The 25,269-nt window shown below is 34.4% G+C and overlaps 2 protein-coding genes across 9 annotated transcripts; one reads left to right on the plus strand and one right to left on the minus strand.

The window, feature by feature from the left end:
- The first annotated feature begins 417 nt into the window (after window positions 1-417).
- On the plus strand, window positions 418-20,229 carry LOC149738398 (uncharacterized). Of its 5 annotated transcripts, none has more exons than XM_089875408.1 (26): window positions 418-625; window positions 826-959; window positions 1,224-1,319; window positions 3,292-3,345; window positions 3,669-3,888; window positions 3,965-4,585; window positions 4,751-10,384; window positions 10,776-10,901; window positions 11,247-11,417; window positions 11,691-12,044; window positions 12,119-12,186; window positions 12,282-12,398; window positions 14,732-14,977; window positions 15,083-15,160; window positions 15,214-15,324; window positions 15,403-15,543; window positions 15,603-15,791; window positions 16,479-16,547; window positions 16,614-16,740; window positions 16,796-16,934; window positions 17,723-17,921; window positions 18,608-18,675; window positions 18,731-18,819; window positions 18,882-19,595; window positions 19,652-19,707; window positions 19,768-20,229. In XM_089875408.1, the coding sequence occupies exons 1-26, from the start codon at window positions 523-525 to the stop codon at window positions 19,891-19,893; spliced, it is 10,050 nt and encodes a 3,349-aa protein (XP_089731534.1). In that variant the 5' UTR covers window positions 418-522; the 3' UTR covers window positions 19,894-20,229. The 5 variants fall into 5 exon arrangements, with proteins under 5 accessions (XP_089731534.1, XP_089731535.1, XP_089731536.1 ...); XM_089875409.1 differs by having other exon boundaries at window positions 3,292-3,342; XM_089875410.1 differs by lacking the exon at window positions 1,224-1,319.
- LOC149738399 (axin interactor, dorsalization-associated protein-like) lies at window positions 20,225-23,373 on the minus strand. Of its 4 annotated transcripts, none has more exons than XM_089875414.1 (9): window positions 23,149-23,369; window positions 22,362-22,422; window positions 21,737-21,845; window positions 21,490-21,562; window positions 21,274-21,344; window positions 20,904-21,029; window positions 20,699-20,821; window positions 20,488-20,605; window positions 20,225-20,434 (listed from the first exon to the last, which is right to left on the minus strand). In XM_089875414.1, the coding sequence occupies exons 1-9, from the start codon at window positions 23,253-23,255 to the stop codon at window positions 20,335-20,337; spliced, it is 888 nt and encodes a 295-aa protein (XP_089731540.1). In that variant the 5' UTR covers window positions 23,256-23,369; the 3' UTR covers window positions 20,225-20,334. The 4 variants fall into 4 exon arrangements, with proteins under 4 accessions (XP_089731540.1, XP_089731541.1, XP_089731542.1 ...); XM_089875415.1 differs by lacking the exon at window positions 23,149-23,369 and adding an exon at window positions 22,502-23,106; XM_089875416.1 differs by lacking the exon at window positions 20,904-21,029 and having other exon boundaries at window positions 23,149-23,373.
- Between the last annotated feature and the right edge of the window lie 1,896 nt (window positions 23,374-25,269).

Consider the following 25,269-nt stretch of genomic DNA (forward strand, 5'->3'; position numbering starts at 1 on the left):
AACGATATTATTAAAATGGGGATGACACGGTGGTAAAACAGAAAGTGAAATCCCTTTTCTTATGACAAAACAGCTGATTTAAATACGTCAGTGATAACTCATGCGTAACGATGGCTACGCGATACCGGATACAAAATTTATAGTGACGAAGTCCAATATATCATGTGTAGTTCAACGTGGGCTTGTACAGCTGCTTAGCTTTGACTAGGTACCGATAGACATCATGAGATAATGTTAACGTACCTTATCATTTTTCGGTGCTGCTAGTAAAGATTGCTTCCTTAACATATTGGCTTATTTGTAATGATCAGATAATTAGAAAAATAATGTAATTGTTTGTGTTTAGTGAAAAAATCCTCTTTGATATATGTTCTGTTAATATAATGATATACAAGCATAGAAACTTGTTAGTTCTAAATTGATATATACTTTATATTCTGTTTAGGTACTATAATAGGTCTACTGTAAATATGTATTGAGTTGGTGGCATATGATTAGTGACTAAAATACAAAGAAGAAAAAATGAAGTATATGTGTTTCTTTTTGTTATTGGTTTGCATAAATGAGGTGACAGGATATGCCAAACTTGGTGAAACTGTCAATTGTGCAAACGAAGATTGCTCCGGTGAGTTGTGTTTAAAGATAATTTTCTGTTAATACAATAATAGCAAGCCAAAATTTCTGCAAGAATGGTCCAAGATCGAAAAATATCTTGACATGGTACCTTTTAAAATCTTGTTGTTAAACATGTTTTCGTTATTTACCTTAGCTGTGATTGTTCTAAACATATCATAATACGCAAACTCCTATTTTTTTTTTTTGCAGAAACAATATCTGAAGGAAAGGCAAAACTTGTCTATCGCCCGAAAGATGAAAAATTCTTGCAAATGAAGAAAGGAGATGTTGTTTTGGTTCAGGGGAAGAAAGCTGGTGATCAAACAGAACTCTGGGTTGGTCAGGTATGATAATATTGCTCTAAAATTTCAATGGAAGTGATTTGGTTTCTAATTTTTTGTGCATGATGCAAGTTCTAATTATTTGTTTTGCATGAGCTTTTATTTGGTATGGCCTATTTACTTTATTTAATTTACTGAAGTCTCTCATATGTAAAGTTTTTTAATTTTAAATAAATGCGGTAAGAAATTTTATAGCCTGTTTTAATTATAAAAAGAATCTGTCAAGTTAGGTTGTTGTTCCTAATTTTAGCATGATCTTAATTTTAGGTTATGGGGAGTGAAAGAATTGGCTTTTTTCCTCGTGCGTTTGTCAAAGAATTTTTGATTATCCATAAAAAACCTTCTGTTGTGGTTAAAATTCAGGTGACTGTGGAAATTTGTCATAGTAACCATGCACTAACAATCACTCACATTGATCTTAACTTTTGCATTTGCTGCATTCTTGTTGTTGGTACTTAACAGAAGATACTAATTTAACTTTTTTATGTTTTACAATCTATAATTTATTTTGTAATAATGGTAATATTCACTGGTGCAAATAGGGGGGGAAACGCTATAATGCATGAGATTTAGCATATGAAAAAGTGGCACTCAACTATGACCCTTACTATATATAAACTTTAATATGTTTAAACTAGAAACGGTCAAGGTTTAACTACTTACAGACGAGTAATGCAAATATGCATTTTGAAACAGGTGTTCACAAAAATGTTCATCATTTTTTTATAGTTGGTAAAAGTTCTTACAGTTGGTTTTATTTGAAAGAGGAAGGAATTATCTACCAATATAGCGTTTGAAAATAGCATCATAGCATTTAAAAGTTTGTACCAAACTTGATTTGAAAACCGTAAAGTATTTTTTAAGAAGATGGTTTATATTCTGGCCAAAAATCAAAGTTTCATGTCTAAGTTACCGGTTAAAAATGTGGTAAAAACGGCTATGTCAGCTGTTTTTGCAAGTTTTTTAGGTATTATGAAACAATTTTTACATAAAATATGTTTTTTGTGTGTATTATCTAATGTCATTTTGCTTCTACATGTTGTTTCTACCTTTACATTCCTAATAAAATGTTTTTGGCAAGTTTTGTTAGGATTTTAGCGAAAATGAACTTTCAAAAAATGACGTCATCAGGTTATAAGTGACGTAATTGATCCCTTTGACGTCACCAATTTAAACAATCATTTTAGTACGGTAGTAAACAAACCATGAATCAACTTTGCAATAGATACCTTATGTGTTTTTTTACCTAAAAACCCAAATTACACATAAAAACAAGATTTCTGATGACGTCATTTAAAATTTGATGACGTCATCAAAAAAATCAAAATATAATCTTGTAGCAATTTTTCCAAAGGACAAAAGTCTAATTGGTTATTTTTCGCCAGTACAAACACCTGTGTCGCTAGAGAGCAATATGTGACAGTCGGTCTAATATGGAAAATTTGTTAAAATATATCTCGTCCCCAAAGGGTTAAAGACTTTTATCTATGGGAAATCCAATGTATTGTCAGTTGGCCCATTTTTTTACTCTGCTGTTTTTTGTACAAGGCTTTAGATCACATTTGAGCATTTCTATTTGTTTACAAATTTTTAGTTTTTGTTTGTATTCCCTTCTAGGTTAATATGGGGCTATATGTTGCCGTTGCGCATTTATTAATATTGAAGTTTTAAGTACATTGTCAAAATTATTGATAGAGCAGGGAAGGTTTACAATATAAATATAACTTAGCACATTTTAATCATTACTTCTTTTTATTTGGAACCAGTTAACATATTGATTCCTAATTTTGATAAAGAATCATAATAATGATCCACCAGTTTGCATTGTCATGTGTTTGTACCTGAATTTGCTTATAAACTCTTTATGCACATTCAATAGAAACAAAAAAGTATATATATATGTAATAAAAAATGTATGTAGTATATATAATATATATACTACATTTTTACCTGTAGTTTAACCAGAACATTCATAGGTAAATTCAATTAGCTTGTTTATGAATAAAGTCTAGGAATGGAGGAATTCCTCACCTTAGTTATATTTACTAATATTACCTAAAAGTTGTTTATTGTATCCAGATTTTAGTGATAGGAATTGATACTTAAAATATTTTCAATACTAGTAACTAATACTTCTTCTTATAATCATTTAACCTAGGCTATTTTAACATCCTAGAAAATTGATGATATCACCAATAAATGAGATGTATGTTGTAAAATAACACCATACCGCATTCATTGCTGCATATTTATTCCTAATTATTTAGAACACTTTTACTTTAAGTTTAAGCTATTTTAATTATGTGTTTGCACTTACTATTTCCTGTATTTACAGAATTTATTCAAGAAGGCAAATAAACAATCAAGTGTGTTTCACCAAGACCAGGTAGTGAGTATAAACATATTGGAAAGCCTAATTGTTGAGCCAGCAGCAGACCATTCCAGTTATGTGTGTGGGGAAGGGTAGTCAAATCAAAAAATATATCAACCAGTTTTTTACATTTTGTCTTTGTAAAAAATATATCAACCAGTTTTTTTACCTTTACATTTTGTCTTGGTAAATTGATTGTTTTTGAAAGAAAATGTTTCAATGGAAAAGGAGAGTTCAATTTATTCGTTCCCCTGCATGTCGTCTACTGTTTTGCACTGTGGATATTTTGTAACAATTTATATTTGCAAATAAATCTAGTTTAAAGTCGTTTTATTTCACAGAATATTGTAATTGAGAAAAGTAATTCCGAAGTTACAAAAACCGAAAAAACAAATGTTGCTGAAGAATCTGTTGATAAGAATCCAGATATTTCTTCAAATAATGTTGATGCTGAAAAAGAGGAACATAAAAAAGATGAATCTATTTATAAAGAGAAGCTTGAAATACTGGGTGATCAAAAAGTCAATGCTGACACAGATTCAACTAAATTAAACAAGGATGGTAAGAGAGAATTGTTGCAAAAAAATATATATCTATATTTTAAAACATTTTAAAACATGATATTTGTTTTTACTAGATGCTAAAGAAATTAATAAAGAGCAAGAAAACAATATAAACGAAGATGTATCAATAAATTTTATGACTGATGAAGAAAAGAATATTGCTTTTAATTTTGATGAAAGAAAAGCAGTGCCCAGTAATAGCAATCCTGGTTCTTTAAATAATGATGGTAATGAATCTAACAGCGAAAACTTTAAAACTGAAAATAAAATAAATGAACTGTTAGAACAAGAAGAACATGAGACAAATGTTGGTGATGGTTTAACATCTGTCGCACTTGATAATGATGGTGAAGCAGTACAAGATGATTTTGTACCTGGTGTAGACGTAAAAAGTAATTTTAAGGAAGCAGAAACTGTTTTAAAATATGAAAAAGGAAAAACAATTTCTAACCTGATAAGTCCTGATAAAATAACAAACTTAGATAATAAAGAAATCAACCAGAAAAAAGAAGATTCTTCCAAAAATGAGTTGAAAAGTTTAAATGGGGATAGACCTGAAGAGGATTTTCAGAAGGAGTCTCTTGGCAAAGCATTAGAAGAATCATCTTCAAAAAGTGAAATGAGTGTTGAATTGCAATCCGTTAAAGAAAATGGCCATGATAATGATGAAATAGAAAAAGAAGAGAATGATCAAGGTAACAATAATTTGGGTGAACGTGTTGTTAATAATTTGCATGCCAGGAATGAATCGCACTTAATTTTTGGACTTGCTAAGCATGAGAATAATTTCAATGTGGTGAATAGTAAAGGCAAATCATATTGGTCTGACCATTACTTGTTAAGTTGGTACGTTCCCACAGAACACCAAACCCATGAAAACAATGATTTTGTTAATGCAAAAACACCACTTCTTCAAACTAAAGAAAGCATTGATGGGGATTATGCAGAAACTTTACGGGGTCAAACTAAAGATAACACCAACAATGATGTAGCAGAAGCACCAGAACACCAACCTGAAGATAGTGCTGGTAGTGATAATACAGAAACTCCAGAACACCAATCTGAAGATAGTGCTGGTGGTGATAATGGAGAAACACCAGAACACCAACCCGAAAATGGGGCTGGTGGTGATAATGCAGATACACCAGAACACCAACCTAAAGATGGTGCTGGTGGTGATAATGGAGAAACACCAGAACACCAACCTGAAAATAATGCTGGTGGTGATGAAGCAGAAATACCAGAACATGAACCTGAAGATAATGCTGGTGGTGATAATGCAGAAATACAAGAACACCAGCCTGAAGATGGTGCTGGTGGTGAAAATGCAGAAACACCAGAACACCAACCTGAAGATAACGCTGGTGGTGATGAAGCAGAAAAACCAGAACACCAACCTGAAAATAGTGCTCGTGGTGATAATGCAGAAACACCGGAACACCAACCTGAAGATAATACTGCTGGTGATGAAGCAGAAATACCAGAACACCAACCTGAAGATGGTGCTGGTGGCGATAATGCAGAAATACCAGAACACCAACCTGAAGATGGTGCTGGTGGCGATAATGCAGAAATACCACATCACCAACCTGAAGATGGTGCTGGTGAAGATAATGCAGAAACACCAGAACACCAACCTGAAGATAGTGCTGTTGGTGATAATGCAAATAAACCAGAACACCAACCTAAAAATGGTGCTGGTGGAGATAATGCAGAAACACCAGAACACCAACCTGAAGATAGTGCTGGTGGTGATAATGGAGAAATACAAGAACACCAACCTGAAGATGGTGCTGGTGGTGATGAAGCAGAAACACCAGAACACCAACCTGAAGATAGTGCTGGTGGTGATAATGCATATAAACCAGAACACCAACCTGAAAATGGTGCTGGTGGTGATGAAGCAGAAAAACTAGAACACCAACCTGAAGATAGTGCTGGTGTTGATAATACAGAAACACCAGAACACGAACCTGAAAATAGTGCTGGTGGTGATAATGCAGAAACACCAGAACACAAACCTGAAGATAGTGCTCGTGTTGATAATGCAGAAACACCAGAACACCAACCTGAAAATAATGCTGGTGGTGATAATGCAGAAACACCAGAACACCAACCTGAAGATAGTGCTGGTGTTGATAATACAGAAACACCAGAACACCAACCTGAAAATAATGCTGGTGGTGATGAAGCAGAAATACTAGAACACGAACCTGAAAATAGTGCTGGTAGTGATAATGCAGAAACACCAGAACACCAACCTGAAGATAGTGCTGGTGTTGATAATGCAGAAACACCAGAACACCAGCCTGAAAATAATGCTGCTGGTGATGAAGCAGAAATACTAGAACACCAACCTGAAGATAGTGCTGGTGGTGATAAAGCAGAAACACCAGAACACCAACCTGAAGATAGTGCTGGTAGTGATAATGCAGAAACACCAGAACACCAACCTGAAGATAGTGCTGGTGTTGATAATGCAGAAACACCAGAACACCAGCCTGAAAATAATGCTGCTGGTGATGAAGCAGAAATACTAGAACACCAACCTGAAGATAGTGCTGGTGGTGAAAATGCAGAAACACCAGAACACCAACCTAAAGATGGTGCTGGTGATGATAATGAAGAAACACCAGAACACCAACCTGAAGATAATGCTGGTGGTGATAAAGCAGAAACACCAGAACTCCAACCTGAAGATAGTGCTGGTGGTGATAATACAGAAACACGAGAACACCAACCTAAAGATAGTGCTGGTGGTGAAAATGCAGAAACACCAGAACACCAACCTAAAGATGGTGCTGGTGATGATAATGAAGAAACACCAGAACACCAACCTGAAGATAATGCTGGTGGTGATAAAGCAGAAACACCAGAACACCAACGTAAAGATGGTGCTAGTGGTGATAATGAAGAAACACCAGAACACCCACCTGAAGATGGTGCTGGTGGTGATAATGCAGAAACACCAGAACACCAACCTGAAGATAGTGCTGTTAGTGATGAAGCAGAAATACTAGAACACAAATCTGAAGATGGTGCTGGTGGTGATAATGCAGAAAAACCAGAACCCCAATCTGAAGATAGTGCTGGTGGCGATAATGCAGAAAAACCAGAAAACCAATCTGAAGATGATGCTGGTGGTGATAACGCAGAAAAAACAGAACACCAACCTGAAGATAGTGCTGTTAGTGATGAAGCAGAAATACTAGAACACAAATCTGAAGATGGTGCTGGTGGCGATAATGCAGAAAAACCAGAACACCAAACTGAAGATAGTGCTGGTGGTGATGAAGCAGGAACACCATTACATCAACCTGAAGATAGTGCTGTTAGTGATGAAGCAGAAATACCAGAACACCAACCTGAAGATAGTGCCGGTGACGATATTACAGAAACACCAGAACATCAACCTGAAGATATTGCTGGTGGTGATAATGCAGAAAAACCAGAACACCAATCTGAAGATGGTGCTGGTGGCGATAATGCAGAAAAACCAGAAAACCAACCTGAAGATAGTGCTGTTAGTGATGAAGCAGAAATACCAGAACACAAATCTGAAGATGGTGCTAGTGGCGATAATGCAGGAAAACCAGAACACCAATCTGAAGATGGTGCTGGTGGCGATAATGCAGAAAAAACAGAACACCAACCTGAATATAGTGCTGTTAGTGATGAAGCAGAAATACTAGAACACAAATCTGAAGATGGTGCTGGTGGCGATAATGCAGAAAAACCAGAACACCAAACTGAAGATAGTGCTGGTGGTGATGAAGCAGGAACACCAGAACATCAACCTGAGGATAGTGCTGTTGGTGATAATGCAGAAACACCAGATCACCAACCTGAAGATAGTGCCGGTGACGATATTACAGAAACACCAGAACATCAAACTGAAGATATTGCTGGTGGTGATAATGCAGAAAAACCAGAACACCAATCTGAAAATAGTGCTGGTGACAATAATACAGAAACACCAGAACACCAACCTAAACATAGTGCTGTTACTGATGAAGCAAAAATACCAGAACACCAACCTGAAGATAGTGCTGGTGGTGATATTACAGAAAAACCAGAACACCAATCTGAAGATAGTGCTGGCGGTGATATTACAGAAAAACCAGAACACCAATCTGAAGATAGTACTGGTGGTGATAATACAGAAACACCAGAACACCAACCTGAAAACAGTGGTGGTGGCTATAATACAGAAACACCAGAACACCAACCTGAAGATATTGCTGGTGGCGATAATGCAGAAATACCGGAACACCAACCTGAAGATAGTGCTGGTGGGGATATTACAGAAAAACCAGAACACCAATCTGAAGATAGTGCTGGTGACGATAATACAGAAACACCAGAACACCAACCTAAACATAGTGCTGTTACTGATGAAGCAGAAATACCAGAACACCAACCTGAAGATAGTGTTGGTGATGATAATGCAGAAATACCGGAACACCAACCTGAAGATGGTGCTGGTGGTGATATTACAGAAAAACCGGAACACCAACCTGAAGATAAGGCTGGTAGTGATAATACAGAAACACCAGAACACCAACCTGAAGATAGTGCTGGTGCTGAAAATAAAGATAGAACATTAGACCAATCAGCAGACAAGAACAATATAAATGTTAAAACATTATCGAATAATGGCGATGCTCCTGGGTTATATGAAAGTAGGAAGTTAAATTTAAATAATCTTCATGGTGAGTTTGTTGATCCGTCAGCTCCAGGATTATATTCAGATGATGCAGAAGACAGTGATGATCAAAATGATGAGGATAATTTGAATGATGCAGAAGACAGTGATGATCAAAATGATGCGGATAAAGGTATTCCAGATTCTGATATGAATAAAGACAAACTTTATTTTGGTAATGCAGAAGTGACATCAACCCACTACAGGAATAACATTGATGGAAATCCAGAATTGGGGTCGGAAAGTAAAGAAAACAAGATGATATTACGATCATTAGAACTGAAATTACAATCGAAAATGAAAGATGATGGTGTATTGGTTGATGAAGCTTATGGTAATGCAGTTGATCTGCGGGCTAGATTGCGCGATCTGGTTCTTCAAATTAAACACAAAGAGCTGGAAGAAAATATTTCAATTCTTGCTACTGATGAAGCTAAGGAGTTGAAGCAGCGCTTGTTTGAACTTGAGCAGTACCTTGAGGTTTGGAAAAAGAAAGAAGCTTTGTTTCTAACTAGTGTTGCATCTGAGGCTGAAATTGTTAATCGAATTCAAAAACTGGAACACAATCTTGTACAGCGTAAAAGTGAAGATAGGGATTTGTCACAAGCTCGGCAAGAAGCAGAAGATCTAAAATGGAGACTGGGAAAATTGGAGGATGTTTTAGAAAACAAGTCTATTTTACCCAGTTCTCATTTTAACAGATTGAAGGATTCATTGGAATCGGAAATCGAAGAACGGAAAAAAATGGACAGACGAGCTTTGCTTGCAACAGAACGTGAAATGCTGTTAATGAAAACCAAATTAACAGCTTTAGAACAGCAGTTACATGGTCACGGTGAAGGCAACAAAGAGTTTATTGATATGATAAAAAGTGATGCAGATATTCTGAAAAAACGACTTGGTCAGCTTGAGTCAAATGTTGTTACGAGAAAATCAAACAAGGAGTTATTACAAATTTCTGAGAATAAGCAAGAAGCTTTGCTTGGAAGAATATCTTTACTGGAAGTTGAACTTCAGAGAAGAAAGAAAGATGAGGTCGCACTGCAATCAGCTCAACAAGAGGCTGCTGAGTTAAAGGAGAAATTTGGTCACCTTGATGTAAGAATGAAAGAAATAATGGAAAAGCAAAATCCTTTGTTACAAGAAAAAATTTTGCATTTGGAGAATGAAGTAAAAACGAGAAAAGAAACAGAATCTGCTTCAATTTTTAAAGTACAGGAAGAAGCAGCAAATGTTATGAACAAAATTTTGGATTTGGAAAAATTACTGCATGAAAACAAGCAAGAGAATAATAGCAAACAGCATATGAATGAAGTTTCCGTTCTGAAAAACCAAATTAAACGACTGGAAGAAGAACTAAACAAAAGAACTCGATTAGATACCAATCGAAATGAAAGATCAACCAAGAGAGAAGAAGAATTACAAATGAGGGTTAATTCGCTTAAAAATGAGTTGCAAGCGATGGTGAAACATGAAGAAACAGCAGAAAAACATTTTAAACAGTCTCAAGAAATTATTAACCGTGTTATTGCCCTGGAGAAACAGTTAAATGTCAAGTTAAATGCTGATTCAAAATTGAACAATATAGAAGCAAAACAAGAGAAAAATGCTTTGAGAAAAATTAGTGATGGAATCTCATTGAATGATTTTTGGGATCTTATCCCAACTAAACAAAAATGTGATGCTGTATTAAAAGATAGTGGCACTGTTAACCTTAAAGAAGAATTGATTAAACAAAAAGATGATGCTTTTGTAAATGAAACCATTGCTGAAACAAATACTGTTGAGAGTAAGTTGCTTATTTTATATATTTATTCTTTATTGGTGACTATTTCTGTTTAAATATTGCAGTTCCTGCATGCGTTTTATGTAGTTGCTTTGGTTTATGCTTGGTATTCCTATCTTGAGTGAGATTAAAGATGTTATAACTTACTTGGTTGGGGATTTATGATTTTATTTAATATTGAAATCTATGTACTATAGTTTTAAATCAAATTTAATTTGTATAACTTTTTGGGATGCCTAAACAGAAATTATCAAACAGCTTTACAAAGTGGGGCAGCTAAAAAGGTTACTGCAGATTGATTTTGGAAAGCTTTCAGCTGTTTCAGCCACAAGCTTTCCTGAATTTAGAGATGCCTGCAAAGGAAAAACTCTGACCAAATAATATATAATGACAGAATGCACTTTCGAGATAGAAGAAAGGATCAGATGTGATATCGCACGGTCATCTTTACACTGCAAAGCTTTGAAGTGTTGTTGGGATCCACATCCAAACCCAGAGATACCTGATTGCTTTTTTTCACGTATGTTAGATCAAACGATAACCAGCACAAAAAGATAACATTATTAACTTTTATTGAGGAACTTGTACCTGCATTAATTTATGTGCTAAATTTAGTTGGCTACCCTAAGTCAGCAAGTTTATATTGCTGGCTAGGGTATTGTGCAATCAAATGAATCTGATTTTACAGTAATTTGAAAATTTGACATAATTGAAAAAATTAGGCCTACCACATAAAATTTAAGTGGTTTTATTTTACCACAAAATATTTTATGGATTTATTTGTACTGAACAATGTATTTTTTACCCATACGTAAGTTGACTGTTTGTAGACTTTTAAAATAAAATCTCTTATACTTGATTACAGGTGTTCAGCTTAGTAGAAAGTCTCAACAAATGAAAAAACTTGAAGATTCATATGAAAAGCTTCATGAAGGTAAAGAAGTTGATTGGGATGAATCAGTGAAGGAAAAAGAAGCGGATAAAACTAAAAAATCTACATGGGATGAAACTCTTGGAGTTGCTGATATAAAAACAGGTTTCAAAATTTAAGCTTCTTCTGTTACTTCTGCTACCAGGCATAGTATAAACAATATATCAATGGCTCATCTGGTATAAAAAAACGTATAGTCTTGTTACAATGTTTAACTATTCTATAAAGAAACAACAAGAAGCTTAAACAATATATCAATGGCTCATCTGGTATAAAAAAACGTATAGTGTATTTCCAACGTTTCGTCTGCCATACGGCGAGACTTCATCAGGGAATGATGAAAGTTAAACATTGTAACAAGAAATATTTTTTTAACAGAAATAATATTGAAGTCAAAAACTGAAGCAATAGAAAACGCAAATGGTGAAACAAATGGCACAATGTTAGGTGATAAAGATGGCAAACAGGAAACCAACGTAATCGAAGATAAAAAAACAGAAAATGACAAATCAGATACGACAGTTGATGATGTGAAAGATGAATTTCAATGGCAATCTGCACAGGCTTCCATCAAATTTGTACAACGAGAAACTGTTGTGCAGCAGGAAGGGGAAACTGAAACCAATGATCCATTAATTGATAATGGTAATAGAAAAAAAGAAAGTTTGAAACAAACTAATGAAATAGTGCCTAAAAAAGAACCACATCAAGAAAATTTTAAAAGCTCCCAAGGTATTAATCATTATTTTTATAAAGTTGTGGTTTCTGTGAGCGTTATAGTTTACAAGATTTTCTTAATCTTGCAGATGAGCAAACGAATAATGATAGTACAGGAAAAGATGGGATGTCCGATTACTCTGAAATACTTAAAACGGTTGGTAAAATATTATTCAAATTGACCAGTATATAAAATTTTAATATGCGTTTACATGTTTGTAGCTGTGGTTAAAAGTTGATATATCTGTATAGGAAAAAGTAAACAGAGATGGTGAACCATATGTTGAAAGTGTTGCTGTCAAAATCATGTTACTCGTATTTGAACTGCCGTTTGACGTTGTATATGTATTGACTCCTTTAGCACTGTGGGTAAGTATGCCTTAATTAAGAATCTATTCGGAAAACAATAATTTTTTTTCTAGGTAGGTATCTAACATATAATAATATATTTTTGTGTTTGTACTGTTTAAGATATTTACAGGTCATAATGTAACCATGATCAGTGGGTAGTAAACTGAAAATAGTTTCAGTTTTTAAGGTAAGGAAATACACTAACATATGACCACAGACAGCATATACTACAGATTAAAGAAGGTGAGTAGTAGAATCTGTTAGATGATCCGATTAAACAGTGAATTTCAATCAATATATTGTTACTTTCAGGTTATTAACTTCAGCAATATTTATAGTTATTTTGAAAGAGTAAATCTTCCTTTAGTAGAAGACCAAGTTAAATTATAGAATCTATACATATTGTTAGTGCTTAAAAAAATTAACAGCTGTAGTTAAATTGAAGTACTAAGCAGTAAACTAAATGGTACGTGGATGAAAGTAGAAATGTTGTGTTTCGCACAGATGCCTTTTTGGTAGTAAATTTCAAATAATTAATTATTGGACACATTAGTGGCATTAAAGATCCTTCATTTCATCATAGCCCAGTTTTCACAAAGTCTTGGATATATTTAATGTAATCAAATTATATATAGTCACAGAATACTCTCGTATAAATTAGCAAAATTACAATCGTTTAAGTAATGATGTTAGCAAAACTGACGTCTGAAGGCTGTGCATTTGGGTAGTGTTCTTGTTGGAAATTAGGTAATTACAAATTGCGTTTTTTTACACTTTTTAATTTACGTGGCTATCTGTTAAAGCTATGATATCTTTTACTAGTACGATGTTGTTTTATTTAAGAATTGAGTTTGCGTGTTGTGAATTTACTATGCTATGGCATAAAGAATACTCTTGTTATTATTTAGTTCAAGTTGAAATATTTCTACACGCAAAAGTCTAGTAGTTTAGAATGCTTGCAACCAATTTGAATAACAATTTTTTTTTAAATTGGTTGATTGTTGTCCACCTAAAACAAAAATGTCATGTTTAAATTTCCCCACTAATTTTATTGTACGAACATTTGCTTAAGTATTGAACACCCGACAAACGCATAGCAAGAAATAAAGTGTTTGCAGTCGGGTACCACGAATATTTATGTTAACCTTTGACCATTAGCCAAATATGCTGAGTCATAGTAGTGACGAAAAATGACGTTGTCTGAAGCGTCGTAAACTTCGTTGTCATTTTGTGAGTAACAGGAAAAACAGAACAATAAGAATGGCGTGTTTAATTTAATATATGGTATACTTTAACGCAGTCTCGACATTTTTTTAATAAACCGGATTGCCGACTTATGTCGTGACGATTCGTTATACGCTGTTTTCGCTTTTTGGTTTAATTTGTTACGCGAGAATTTTCTACAGTGCCAAGTCGTAGTGTTAATAGGTCTGTGTTTTAGTTATAAATATTGCTTGCTGCCTCATGTCATAAATCTCAGTGTTAAGAAGGATGGATTCAGTTCATCAACACACAGAAGGCTTAAGTATTGCACTTCAGGATACCTTAAAAAATGCTGAAGAAAAATTAGACAATGTAAGTGACAGCAGAGTTGTTTAAGTTTTTGTGTGATAGTTTGTCTGTTAAATGTAACCGAAGATAAAACAGTATAGTCAAGACAGTTAACATTGTTGCCTACTTACACAGAAACAGCTACTTACATTTAAATTTTTAAAACTACAAAACGTAAAACAACATATAGTCAAGTGGGGTAATATAAAACAATGGGGTACTTGGATTGAGAAATGACAACCCATGTAGCGTGCTAAATAGTTTTATTGCAAACAGCTTTTGTAAGTAAAAACTAAATTTAATTGGCTTAGAGTTTTTAGGCTTGTTTAATGTAAAAAAGGTTTGTGGGTATGCATATATATATTTAAAATTGTAATTATAAGAGAAAGGGAAAGCATTCTATTAAGGTTGTTAAAAAAGTATTAGGAGATTTTCTGCATACGATATATGATTATGGTTTGTATTATTACCTTGTACCTTCCTTGTTAATTTGTTTTTACTTAATTAAGTTAAGTCGACTAAGAAAACTTGTTTTTCTTGCACTAAAGTCTGAAAAATGTGCACAATTTTTATAATGAAATTCTACAAAAGCAAAAAATTCTAAAATTTTTCTTGACATTAATGTTTAATAACTATTTTTCACATAAATTTTTAGTTTATTAGTTGGAAATAAAACTGAATTTATGGGAATTTTGTATTTTTTACCCCACTTGACTATATATCATAATTATATATTTGCTTGTTGAAATTTTTGACTCTTTGTATTTTTGTTCACATGAAAATATGTCTTTTATTTGTAGTGGTTGTCGCTACTGCCACCAGAATATCAAGATGATGTTTTTGGAATCAGCTGGCCAACCATTCTACTTACTACTGCGGTTGGATTCCTATTTTTATGGATCATGCTATGGCGTACCCGAGTGTCCAGACGAAACCGAAAACAACAGCAGCTAACTTCAGCACTGGTTGAACTGAAGGCCCAACTGGAAACAATGGCAAGCGAAAATCTTGAAAAAGAAAAGGAGTTTAAGGAAACACAAACAGAGGTTTGTAATTAACCGAACCTAAGTTTATCCTAAATACTAATCGAATCATTTGTAGTTTCATCTCACACCCAAGATGGTTGTTGTATAAGTATTTTGTCTTTGCAGTTAGAAAAGAATCGAATAACGTTGAAAGAGGCATTGGAAGAAAAGTCTAAAGATAAAGATCTCCTGACAAACTTAAAGGTTGTATTGTATTATGAAATAGAAAAATGTTGCCTTATTATATTTCTTTTTAGCAAACTGTTAAGAAAATGCAACAAGAAATCAATTCAAAAGTATCCGAAATTTCTGAATTTAATTCAAATTTGGTGGCTTCGCAAAAAGAGAAAAACCAATTAGAAAAAGTGGTAAATTGTTTTCTTATCATTCACACATTGTAGTTGCTGTCAATTTAGATTCTGATACAATAAAATTACTTTTTTTAGGTAACACAAAATCAGAAATCATTGGAACAAAAGCAAAAGGAAACTCAAGATGCAGAGAAGAAAGCAGCTCAACTAAAAAGTGAAATGAAAGATTTAGTTAAGCAAAGAAAAATGGTTGAAGAGAATCTTAAAGATTCTCAAGTAAGAATGTTAAGCTCAGTTTTGTTGTTGTTTTTATTAAATTCTGGATTTTTTGAAAGGATCGTTTAAAACGGGAAGAAAAGAAAAAGCAAGAATTGGAACAAAACCTGCAAACATCTATGGACTCAGAGCAAAATTTATCAGAACAACTTAAATTACTTGAAAGCAAAGTTAAATCCACTATGGAGGAAAAACAAACCATGGAACAAGAAGTTGATGTTTTAAAAGATTGTCTTTTGCAATTTAAGGTAATGAAACAAGAAAAACAGTGCATATATACTGAATTGTTTTGTTGCTTTTGTTTTTTCATCAATATATATAATATATGTTTTATGTATAAAATATATATATTTGTTATTTTAATTTAGTAAAGCTACTTAATCCTGGGTTACATTTATTTTTAGTCCAGAAAAGCTATTTGACAAGTTATTGTTTTCTTTAGGTTTCTAAAGCTTTATTATGAATTTTGCTTAATAGTTTATTAACTCCTTAGGGACGAGTAATGCAAATGTGCATTTTGAAACACGTGTTCACAAAAATGTTCATAAGTTGACTTATAGATAGTAAAATATCTTACAGTTGGTTTTATTTGAAAGAAGAAGCAATTGTCTATCAATATAACGTTTGGAAAAAGGCATCATAGCATTTAAATTTTTTCACCAAACTTGATTTGAAAAGCATAAAGTATTTTTTTTTAAGAAGAGGGTGCGATTCTGCCCAAAAATTAAGGTTTATCGTCATTCTGGCAAATAAAAGCGATTTTGTTTGATCTCTATGTTTCTCTGGGGCCGCATAATTAACCGGTTAAAAAAGTGGTTTTGCAGAAAAATCGCTATGTCAGCTGTTTTACAAGTTTTTTTGGTATTATGAAGCAACTTTCACATAAATTATGTTTTTGTTTGTATTGTCTAACTTTGGCAATATATTTGTTGTAGGGTGTACAGGAAGGGTTAACTGAAGATGGTGATGATGAACTTGATGAGGACAACTTAACTGATAAACAGGTGGATTATTTATTTGATCTGCATATTTTATTATATTAAATATATATATTGATTATATTTCTGCAGAAAGAGAAACTAAAAGACCTGATTGATGTTTCTCGAATTCAACGACGTCTTAAACAAGCCGAGATGGAAAAAGGGAGACTTACTTTTGATCTTGAAGCAGAGAAGAAAGCAAGAGAAAAGAAAGAAGGTAAAATCACGATCTCTTACATTGGACTTTTACCATTGACTTGAATTTACCACAGAAATGGTAAGTGAATGGGAAGCAAAATGTGAGAATGAGCGTTTGATAAAAAGTAAGACAGAGAGGGAGTTACAAATGCTGCAAGCCAAGCTTAATGTCATGCAAGATTTCTATGCCAAAAGAGAAGTCGAAATGCAAGGGTAAGTTTGTTTATTGCACAATTTTTTTAAAAGATCTGTTAGTGTATATGGTTAGACTTATGCGAGTTAAAAAAGGTTCCTGTCAAATCACATATTAATGATATACAATAGGATATTTCATACCTTCCATGAATAATACATACAAATAATCAATGCGTAATATAATATATACAATGTTCAATACCTCATAACATGGTGTATGTGGCGAGCATTAATTGCCAATGATAGTTATTGATAACCTAACAATAAAACCAGTGGTTGGACTTAGACAACCCAGGTTGATCCTACAATATAGAAATTATAGTAGCCATCAACAATGCCTTTCAATGGAACCACTAACATAGAATACAGCTACTTTACTAACTAGGCCCAAGCGGTCCCGATTCTAAAATAAAATTTTTGTTAATAAAAATAGCATTACAGTAATTATAAATATTAACATTTGTCATAAAAAGAATAGGTACCGCCAGGGTCCAGTTAGTAAAGTGTCCAAATTTTATGTTTAAATAAAGTGTATCGAAAATGGCTGCTAAAATTTCAGTATTCTAGGACGACCTTGGTGTTGAACAACGCTCCTGTTTTAAAAAAAATTAAAATTTCTTGGTTTTAATTGCACAACTTGCCTCACCGGACATATGTATTTATTCTCACACCCTGCAAATTAAACTGAGAAATTGCTTAAATGCAAAGAACTCAGTGTATAGGTGGAAATGTGCAAACCACCAGAGCGTAAACAAAAGTTTTGTCAAATTTAATTGTTTAAACAACGATGTCTGCAACGTTGATAGAAAACTTGGTAAAGAGCAAAGTAATCGTGAGTCATCAGAATCTAAGTTGGCTGAGAAGGATGAACGAACGTTACTCCTTGAGCAGAAGTTGGATGATTACAAGCAGATGATTGAAGATTCAAGGAAAGAGTATGAAGAGGAGAAAAAACAAAGAAAATCTGAAATTAATCAGTATGAGAAGAAAGCTCATGCAAACTGGGTAAGTTGTTTATATGATTTTGCTTATTTTAAACACTCTGTATTAAGAATCTACAGATGAATCAGAACTTCCTGATATTAGTTCAGGAATTATCTGCTTAGTGCAGGGGTTCTTGAACTTTTTTTAACACACCCCCCAATGAAGATCCCAACAATACTCGCGCTCTCCTTTTTGTTAAATTATCACAGAGGTGTTCAATTAATTTTTAACATTACCACCACAGCCAAACCTGACAACATAGTGACTTACTACACACAGTGAAAAAGGCATTATCGCTGTCAAAATAAAATAGCGGCTCAAGTAACGTTTGTGTTGTAGTTTAGCCCTATATTGTGCATAAGAACAGGCTTAAACGTTTGCGTTTTTATTTAACTTTTAGTCTTTTACATGGGTCCTGTTTCAGCCTTCATGTGTGTCCTATATTAGCCTTTTAAAACCACTGTTATAACACGTGTAACACTTGTTTTATGGTTTTTCACCCCCCTATCTTTTTAGGCGTACACTTTTTAGGTGTACACACAGTTTAGGAACCACTTGCTTAGTGTATCTAGTTCAGAGTTTAACATCACCAGCTTTTCAGTTTTGCTTCCACACTTAATTCCACATCCAACCTACTGCTTTAACATGAAATGTATCATATGTGTAGTTTCTCTAATAAAAGTTTGGTTGTTTTTTTTGTGTTTTAGTTGGCAAGTCGGGAAGCTGAGAGGAAATTAGACGAAGCAACTCGGGAAATCAGTCAACTACGGATGGAGTAAGTTGTTATGTGATTAATTAAAACTTTAATTGTTGACATTGGTTGTAAACAGGTTATCTGAAAACCAACAATGTTTGCGCGACCTTGAAGAACGGGAACCTCCGTTTTTATTTCGACCAAGACCTCTACCCCCACCTAGTGGTAAATGTTATAATGTCTAACTTAATGTAGAAAAAATATTAAATGTCAAATTTTTTCACCAGGTCGACCTGCTGCTTTGCTTCGTAATGGACCAAACCAAAGTTATGATAGGTCGTCACCTCAACCCGTACGAGGTATGCGAAGAGATACAAGTCCTACCGGAAGTCTTCAAGAGGAGTTTCGACCACACAGACCACCAAGCAATCATAGCATGCAGGATCGAAGACCCCCATCCCGTGGATCAATGCACGATTTACATCGACCACCTTCGATGTTTGATGGAAGAATGCCACCTCCACATTTACATGAACAATTTGGTCCGCCACCGATGAGAGATGGTCCGCCACCGATGAGAGATGGTCCGCCCCCAATGAGGGATGGTCCGCCACCGATGAGAGATGGTCCGCCCCCGATGAGGGATGGTCCGCCCCCGATGAGGAATGGTCCGCCCCCGATGAGAGATGGTCCGCCCCCGATGAGAGATGGTCCGCCACCGATGAGAGATGGTCCGCCCCCGATGAGGGATGGTCCGCCACTAATGAGAGATGGTCCGCCCCCGATGAGGGATGGTCCGCCACCGATGAGGGATGGTCCGCCCCCAATGAGAGATGGTCCGCCACCGATAAGGGATGGTCCGCCCCCAATGAGAGATGGTCCGCCTCCGATGAGGGATGGTCCGCCCCCAATGAGAGATGGTCCGCCACCGATGAGGGATGGTCCTGGTTTTGGTCCTTCAAAAGGGATGGTATCTCAACTTCCATTACAAAGACGAGCAGGTAAAGATAGTGTTAAGGTTTATATACCTGTAATAAGGTTATTTACATTCATATAGGTTCAAGGAATGAAGGGCCAATCATGACCTCATCACCTTATGCCGATCATCACATGGTAAGCAGTAAATATCTTTAACTTCTCTTCTATGCAACTAATTATTCTGCACCCCTCTAGGTTCCTGCACGAGGCCCCCCTTCTGCCACCTTCCTCCATGCAAATGTACCTCCTAGCAACAGTGCACCATCTTTACCCCCACCTAGTGATAGTATAGCAACAAATGCAAATCCTTATCGTCGGTAAACCTTTAATATTATACCGCATACCTGTGTTGTTTAAACTGGACAAAATTTTGTACACTGACAGTTTGTAGCAGTAGATACCATATGCCCATGTATTACCCACATACATAGATAAGTCATGGAACTGCGGAAATATTCCTGAAGCAACTGGTGTGCTACTTGAATTGAAAAGTATTTTGTGCAATAAGAATCTAGATATAGTTTGGTGTTTTGTGCAGTAGGTTTTACGTATATATAGCCAATAGTGCTGGGTTAAGTTGGTGTCAATTGTATTTATCACCAGTCTTTGCGAACATTAGTTGAATAAACCAGTTTTTGAGTAACAGCAAATATACAATTTATTACAAATTTTATTTATCTAATATATGAAATAGTAAAAAGTTACTGCATCAAATGCAATTAGTAAAATAAGTGCAGTGTTACACAGTTTAAATTCAAATTGCTACAGTTGTTTCGTAATTGTTAGAACCAAGTGCAGATAGAGAGGTTTCGAAGTTAGTAAATTAAGTTTTTTCTTCCGGAAATCTGTTGGCTTCCTGTATCTAAAATACAGAAACTTGTAATGTTTTAAATCATTACATTGTTCAATACATACAGTTCAATGACACAAGGTCCAGGTTTTAATTCATCAAGTTCCATGAATGAGAAACACTTTGAACTTGTACTTCTCCTCTTATGTTTGTAATGAAAGAGTTCAAAAAATATGGCAGATCCTAAATAAGGTACATGTTTGTAATAAAATAGTTCAAAAAATATGGACAAAATTCGAATTATATGAGGTAGATAGAACATGGCATTTGATTTACCTTTTGACAGGATTTCTAATGGAACTTGTATATGAACATCGACACCAAACATCAAGTAGTTTTCAACTCGCTCTGATGCAACTGGTGTGTTTTGTTGCTTGCATAAATCAACAGCTGCAGCATCTGATTTTGAAATATATCCAACATATTTTAAAGAAATCCACTACAGTATTAGCAGTTTTTGTCAATTTCTTTATATAGTTACCTTTGCAAGATACTGTAAAATAGGGATCAATTAAAGTGGTTGCATCTTTTAATCCAATTTTTAGAATCCGAACCAATATTAGACTTTGACCAGAAGCAGCGTTTAGTTTCGGTAGTAATGAATTGTCTGTACATAAAAGTCATTTTGTTTTGACTTATTATTTCAAGTGGTTTTAAACCTGTTATGAAAAAAACAACACATTTTGTATTGAAGAAATCTGCCAGGCCATATCCACTTTCTGAAATTGTTTTGGCCGAGTCACTGAAATATTTAGATTGGGATATGAATTATAAATGTACAATAATTTAAAAATGTGGTTCTGTAGAAAGTCTATAACAATGTGGATGAGAAACACTGATTTAAAACTCACATGATTCCCTGTTTTGAAATATGTCGTCTTCATTATCTGATGGTGGTGTGTTTGAAGCACTTCTTGTTTGTCTGTTAAATAAATTGTAATGTTGATTTATAGATGGAAATTTTGTAAAACGATTGTTGAAGTGCTTATTATTTTGCATATTTGACAAGAACAAAAAGGTAAATGCTGTTTTAATTTCATATCCTGATTTTTAAATTAACATCTTACTTTTGTTTTTCCACTTTAGCTGTAACTGCCACTGGTACATCCTTAACTGAAACACTTGTTAAACTTTGGAGAACTGAAAACAAGATTAACACTAAGGTTGGTGGTGATGATGGTGGTTATGTAGTGGATATTTAATTAACAATTAAATGAGGAAGTATCATCAGAAAGCTTGTAACACCATTTGCATACTTAAATACTTTTTCCCCATACTAACAATAAACTGTTTGTTAAATACAACACTACAGACCTGGTATCAGCTTTTTTAAGTCTTCAAGTTTAATGTCTTCAGAAGAGTTGGCAGAATTCAAATTTATTGATCTTGTTTCAAGACAAGTGGCGATTTTTAACAAAACTCTCTGCAACAAAGTTTTATATAGAATAAAAGGATTGTTCAAAATTCAGTTATTTATTATCACTGGCTGTGCAACCTCATAGGGTATAGTGTGGGTGTACTAGATCAAACACTGTGTCTGCTTAAGAGTTACCACATTTTTTTCTGTATGGCTGACAACATTTGCGAACTGTGTTGATTGTTAACTAATAACTTCTTCAGGACCACAATGGCACCAACCTCGAAGCTCATCATATACCTTGCTTACTATTCCAACTATCTGTGTATGTGTCCTTGGGCAAGACAAATATTTCTCCAACCTAGTGCCAGTGGTCACAAAACGAGTTGCCCAAAATAACAGTCATACAGAGAAAAAACACCAAGTTGTAAATGTGGTACTTTGCTGCCCAGATGAGGATAAATTAGAATACTATGTGAAGTTGTGAACTACCTAATTACTGAGTCTATTGTAGGATGTTCAATCTTTGTTTACTTTAAATGATTTATGTAAACAAAGTCGTATGATATATTGGTAAATTACCTTTTTGTTGTCATCAGCACAATCAGTGGAAACAGCACTCATTCTGAGCAGTTTAGCCAGTCTATAAAAAATAAAATTTATACATTATTACTACTTGTTAGTTTGAATTTCTGTAAAATGTCAAAAAAATAAAGCTTGACCTCATGGGTAATACTAAAGCAGGTGATCCATAAAAATTTAGTCTCAAAATGTTCTTAAGGTCTCACTGATACCGCTGTGTAATCATTTTGAAAACAAATTTAAGCAAAACTAACTTTGAGAAAGTACTGCAACACCTTATTTTCCAAGCAGCAATCCTGAATTCAACATAGGTTAGATTATTACATCATAAGTCGCTATGAAGCGTATTACAATGCCGCCATATTTCCTTGAACCAACATTGGTTAACTAAGAACCACTGGGATATATTACCATTGTTGGATCTCAATAATTTGCATACAATTTGTTAAATCTTAATAGTTACTTTCATGAATTACCACTAGCATTGTCCCACTAAAACCATCTCTACAAAGCCAGGACGAAAACAGCTAAACCAGTTTAATGGCAATCTTTGGTACTTGTGAAGAGTTTAATGCTATCTTACAGATTGGAAATTTGATAGACGTTGGGATTCCTCACTAAACCAAGTGCAAAATACTAATAGTAACAAAGCATGTTTTCACACATTTTTGTCTGGCGCCTGCCACTTAACGACAATTGTTCCAACTTAGAGGGGGCATGCCTAAATTGTCAAACCATTTTACTGCTCACCAGCTGGTAATTAATTTAAAATAAAACAGCAAATAACCTGATATATTCTTTAGAAGCTTCAACCAGTTGACCCCATGAATCAAAATCTGTTGACTTCTTTAAAGCTGCACTCCATTTTTCCACAGATTTTTCAAACGAAGTCATTTTTGTAGTCTTGATCGAACGTATTATACGTTACCACGAAATCACGAACTAATAGACTAATAGTGTTACTTTGACCAGCTGATGTTGTGTGGTAACAAGGTTAATCCAATTTATAGTATGCTGAACCAGTTCAGCATACAAAAGATTTTGTTCTGGGAAGAAAAGTTGTTCCACGCACCAATTTTTGTTTCTAAAAAATGTTTGGAGATGTGAAATGTCCGTAACGAACATCAAGTTTCTCTATAAATTTGTCGGTGATTGATACAAATTTTATAGGGACATAAAATGTCGGCAACAATCTTCAAACGAGATAGTAGGGATCTAATAAAAGGGCCCAAAAAACATTTCAACACGGAAAGTTACTATAGTAGAATGGGGTAAGACGGGACCCGTAAGCATATTTTAAAAATCAAAATATCCAGTAGGGTGGGGGAATATGATACTCGGCGCATTCAATGATAGACGATAAAATGTTACAGCAACATTCGACAGTATTCTCACCGCTCACGGTCCAACAAAGTGCCCATTTGGCAAGGAAACTAGCACAGACGGTTAATTTTCATATGTTAACTACAAGTTGCAGAAAACTATATTCATATAAAAACATTTTAATTGTTTATCCCGTCTTTCCCCGCATTGTATTTTTGTAGGTATCCATTGCAAAACTCCGAAACGTTTGCTTTTAATTCAAGTATTTATAGCACAGCGGTAATTCAAATATAACATAGTAATATATATTTATTGTATCCTGTAACTTTTGTCTACCTACCAAATTAACCGACTGTTCTAGTTTCTTTGCCACATCAATTTAATATATGCAATTTTAAAATGGCGCCGTGGCGTAGTGGTTAGCGCGCCTGCCTGTAGCGCAGAGGTAATGGGTTCAAGGCTCGTCGCTGCTACCATTGTGAGCGTATGTGTCCTTGGGCAAGACGCTTAACGGCAATTGCTCCAACCCCGTGGTCACTAATGGGTTGTCCAAATTAACAGCAATATATAAAAAAAATAAAAAAATCCCAAAAAATTAATTACCCACAAAGTAACATACATGGTATAACTCGTAAGCTGGCACGCGGTGTTAAACCCGTGTTATAACGACTGTCGTTTTCCGGCCACGCGAGGATAAAGTAAGTAACATTCATTCATTCAAAATGATATATTTGTGCTGTTAAACCAAATTAAACCCTGGCCCTTTTCTCATGATTATGTCTCATTTTTTTCCATATATATTAAAACTAGCTTTATAAGACAAAATCAAATCAAGAAATATTTAATTTTATTTATAAATATGTAAAGCTAGTTTAATCGTTTACACTCGCAAACTACATAATTTCATCGGCGCTTTATTGATTAAGCGAGCATTCAAAATCACCTTACTATTTCGTATTTTTTACCTGCTGCAGTTTAAAAATACTATTTCTATTATACATATTTTTGAACAGAAGGTAAAAAATGCAAAAAAATAAAATAAAAAAGTGTCCCATCTTCCCCAACATACCATATCTCATATTTTACAAAACTAAAACTTATTTTTATGAGACAAAATCCAACTCTGCGGTATATTTCAGCCTGTTTTATTGAACTTCAACACGGGATTTATGATTCAAACTCGCATATACTACACAACTTCGTAAGCTTTAGTATAGTAGGGTAGGGGGTAGATGGGACACCTTTTTAATCTATTTTCTCCTCCAATGTGGTGGTAAACAAACATTCAACGATTTTTTATAAAACTGTATCTTCACGGCTCCCATCAGATCGTTGTTAATTGTTTAAAACACGATCAGGATATTTGGTTATTATTTTAAATAAAAATCTTAGTTTTGGGCCTCTTTGAATAATTTTTGTAGTCGTTTAACACTGAATTTTATTGAAAAAAAGAAGGCAGAATATCCTTTTGGTATCCCATTCTTTTAAAATGGAAACAAAGGAGCTGAAACCTGTGGTCTATTGAATTCATGTGGGACTGCGGTAAAGTTTTAGTGAAACCAGAACCTTTGAAACGTGGAACATC

This window comes from Ciona robusta, chromosome 3, assembly GCF_009617815.1.
Source record: "Ciona robusta chromosome 3, ASM961781v2".
NCBI lineage: Eukaryota > Metazoa > Chordata > Ascidiacea > Phlebobranchia > Cionidae > Ciona > Ciona robusta.

What these genes read in the sequence shown, in the direction of transcription:
- LOC149738398 (XM_089875408.1), top strand. Translation starts at nt 523, where the DNA reads ATGAAGTATATGTGTTTCTTTTTGTTATTGGTTTGCATAAATGAGGTG. An exon ending in CAGAACTCTGGGTTGGTCAG is followed by an intron (nt 960 to 1,223) that starts GTATGATAATAT and finishes TCTTAATTTTAG; the next exon opens with GTTATGGGGAGTGAAAGAAT. An exon ending in TTAAGGAAACACAAACAGAG is followed by an intron (nt 14,978 to 15,082) that starts GTTTGTAATTAA and finishes TTGTCTTTGCAG; the next exon opens with TTAGAAAAGAATCGAATAAC.
- LOC149738399 (XM_089875414.1), bottom strand. Translation starts at nt 23,255, where the DNA reads ATGACTTCGTTTGAAAAATCTGTGGAAAAATGGAGTGCAGCTTTAAAG. An exon ending in GTGCTGATGACAACAAAAAG is followed by an intron (nt 21,846 to 22,361) that starts GTAATTTACCAA and finishes ACTTTGTTGCAG; the next exon opens with AGAGTTTTGTTAAAAATCGC. An exon ending in GCTAAAGTGGAAAAACAAAA is followed by an intron (nt 21,345 to 21,489) that starts GTAAGATGTTAA and finishes TTTATTTAACAG; the next exon opens with ACAAACAAGAAGTGCTTCAA.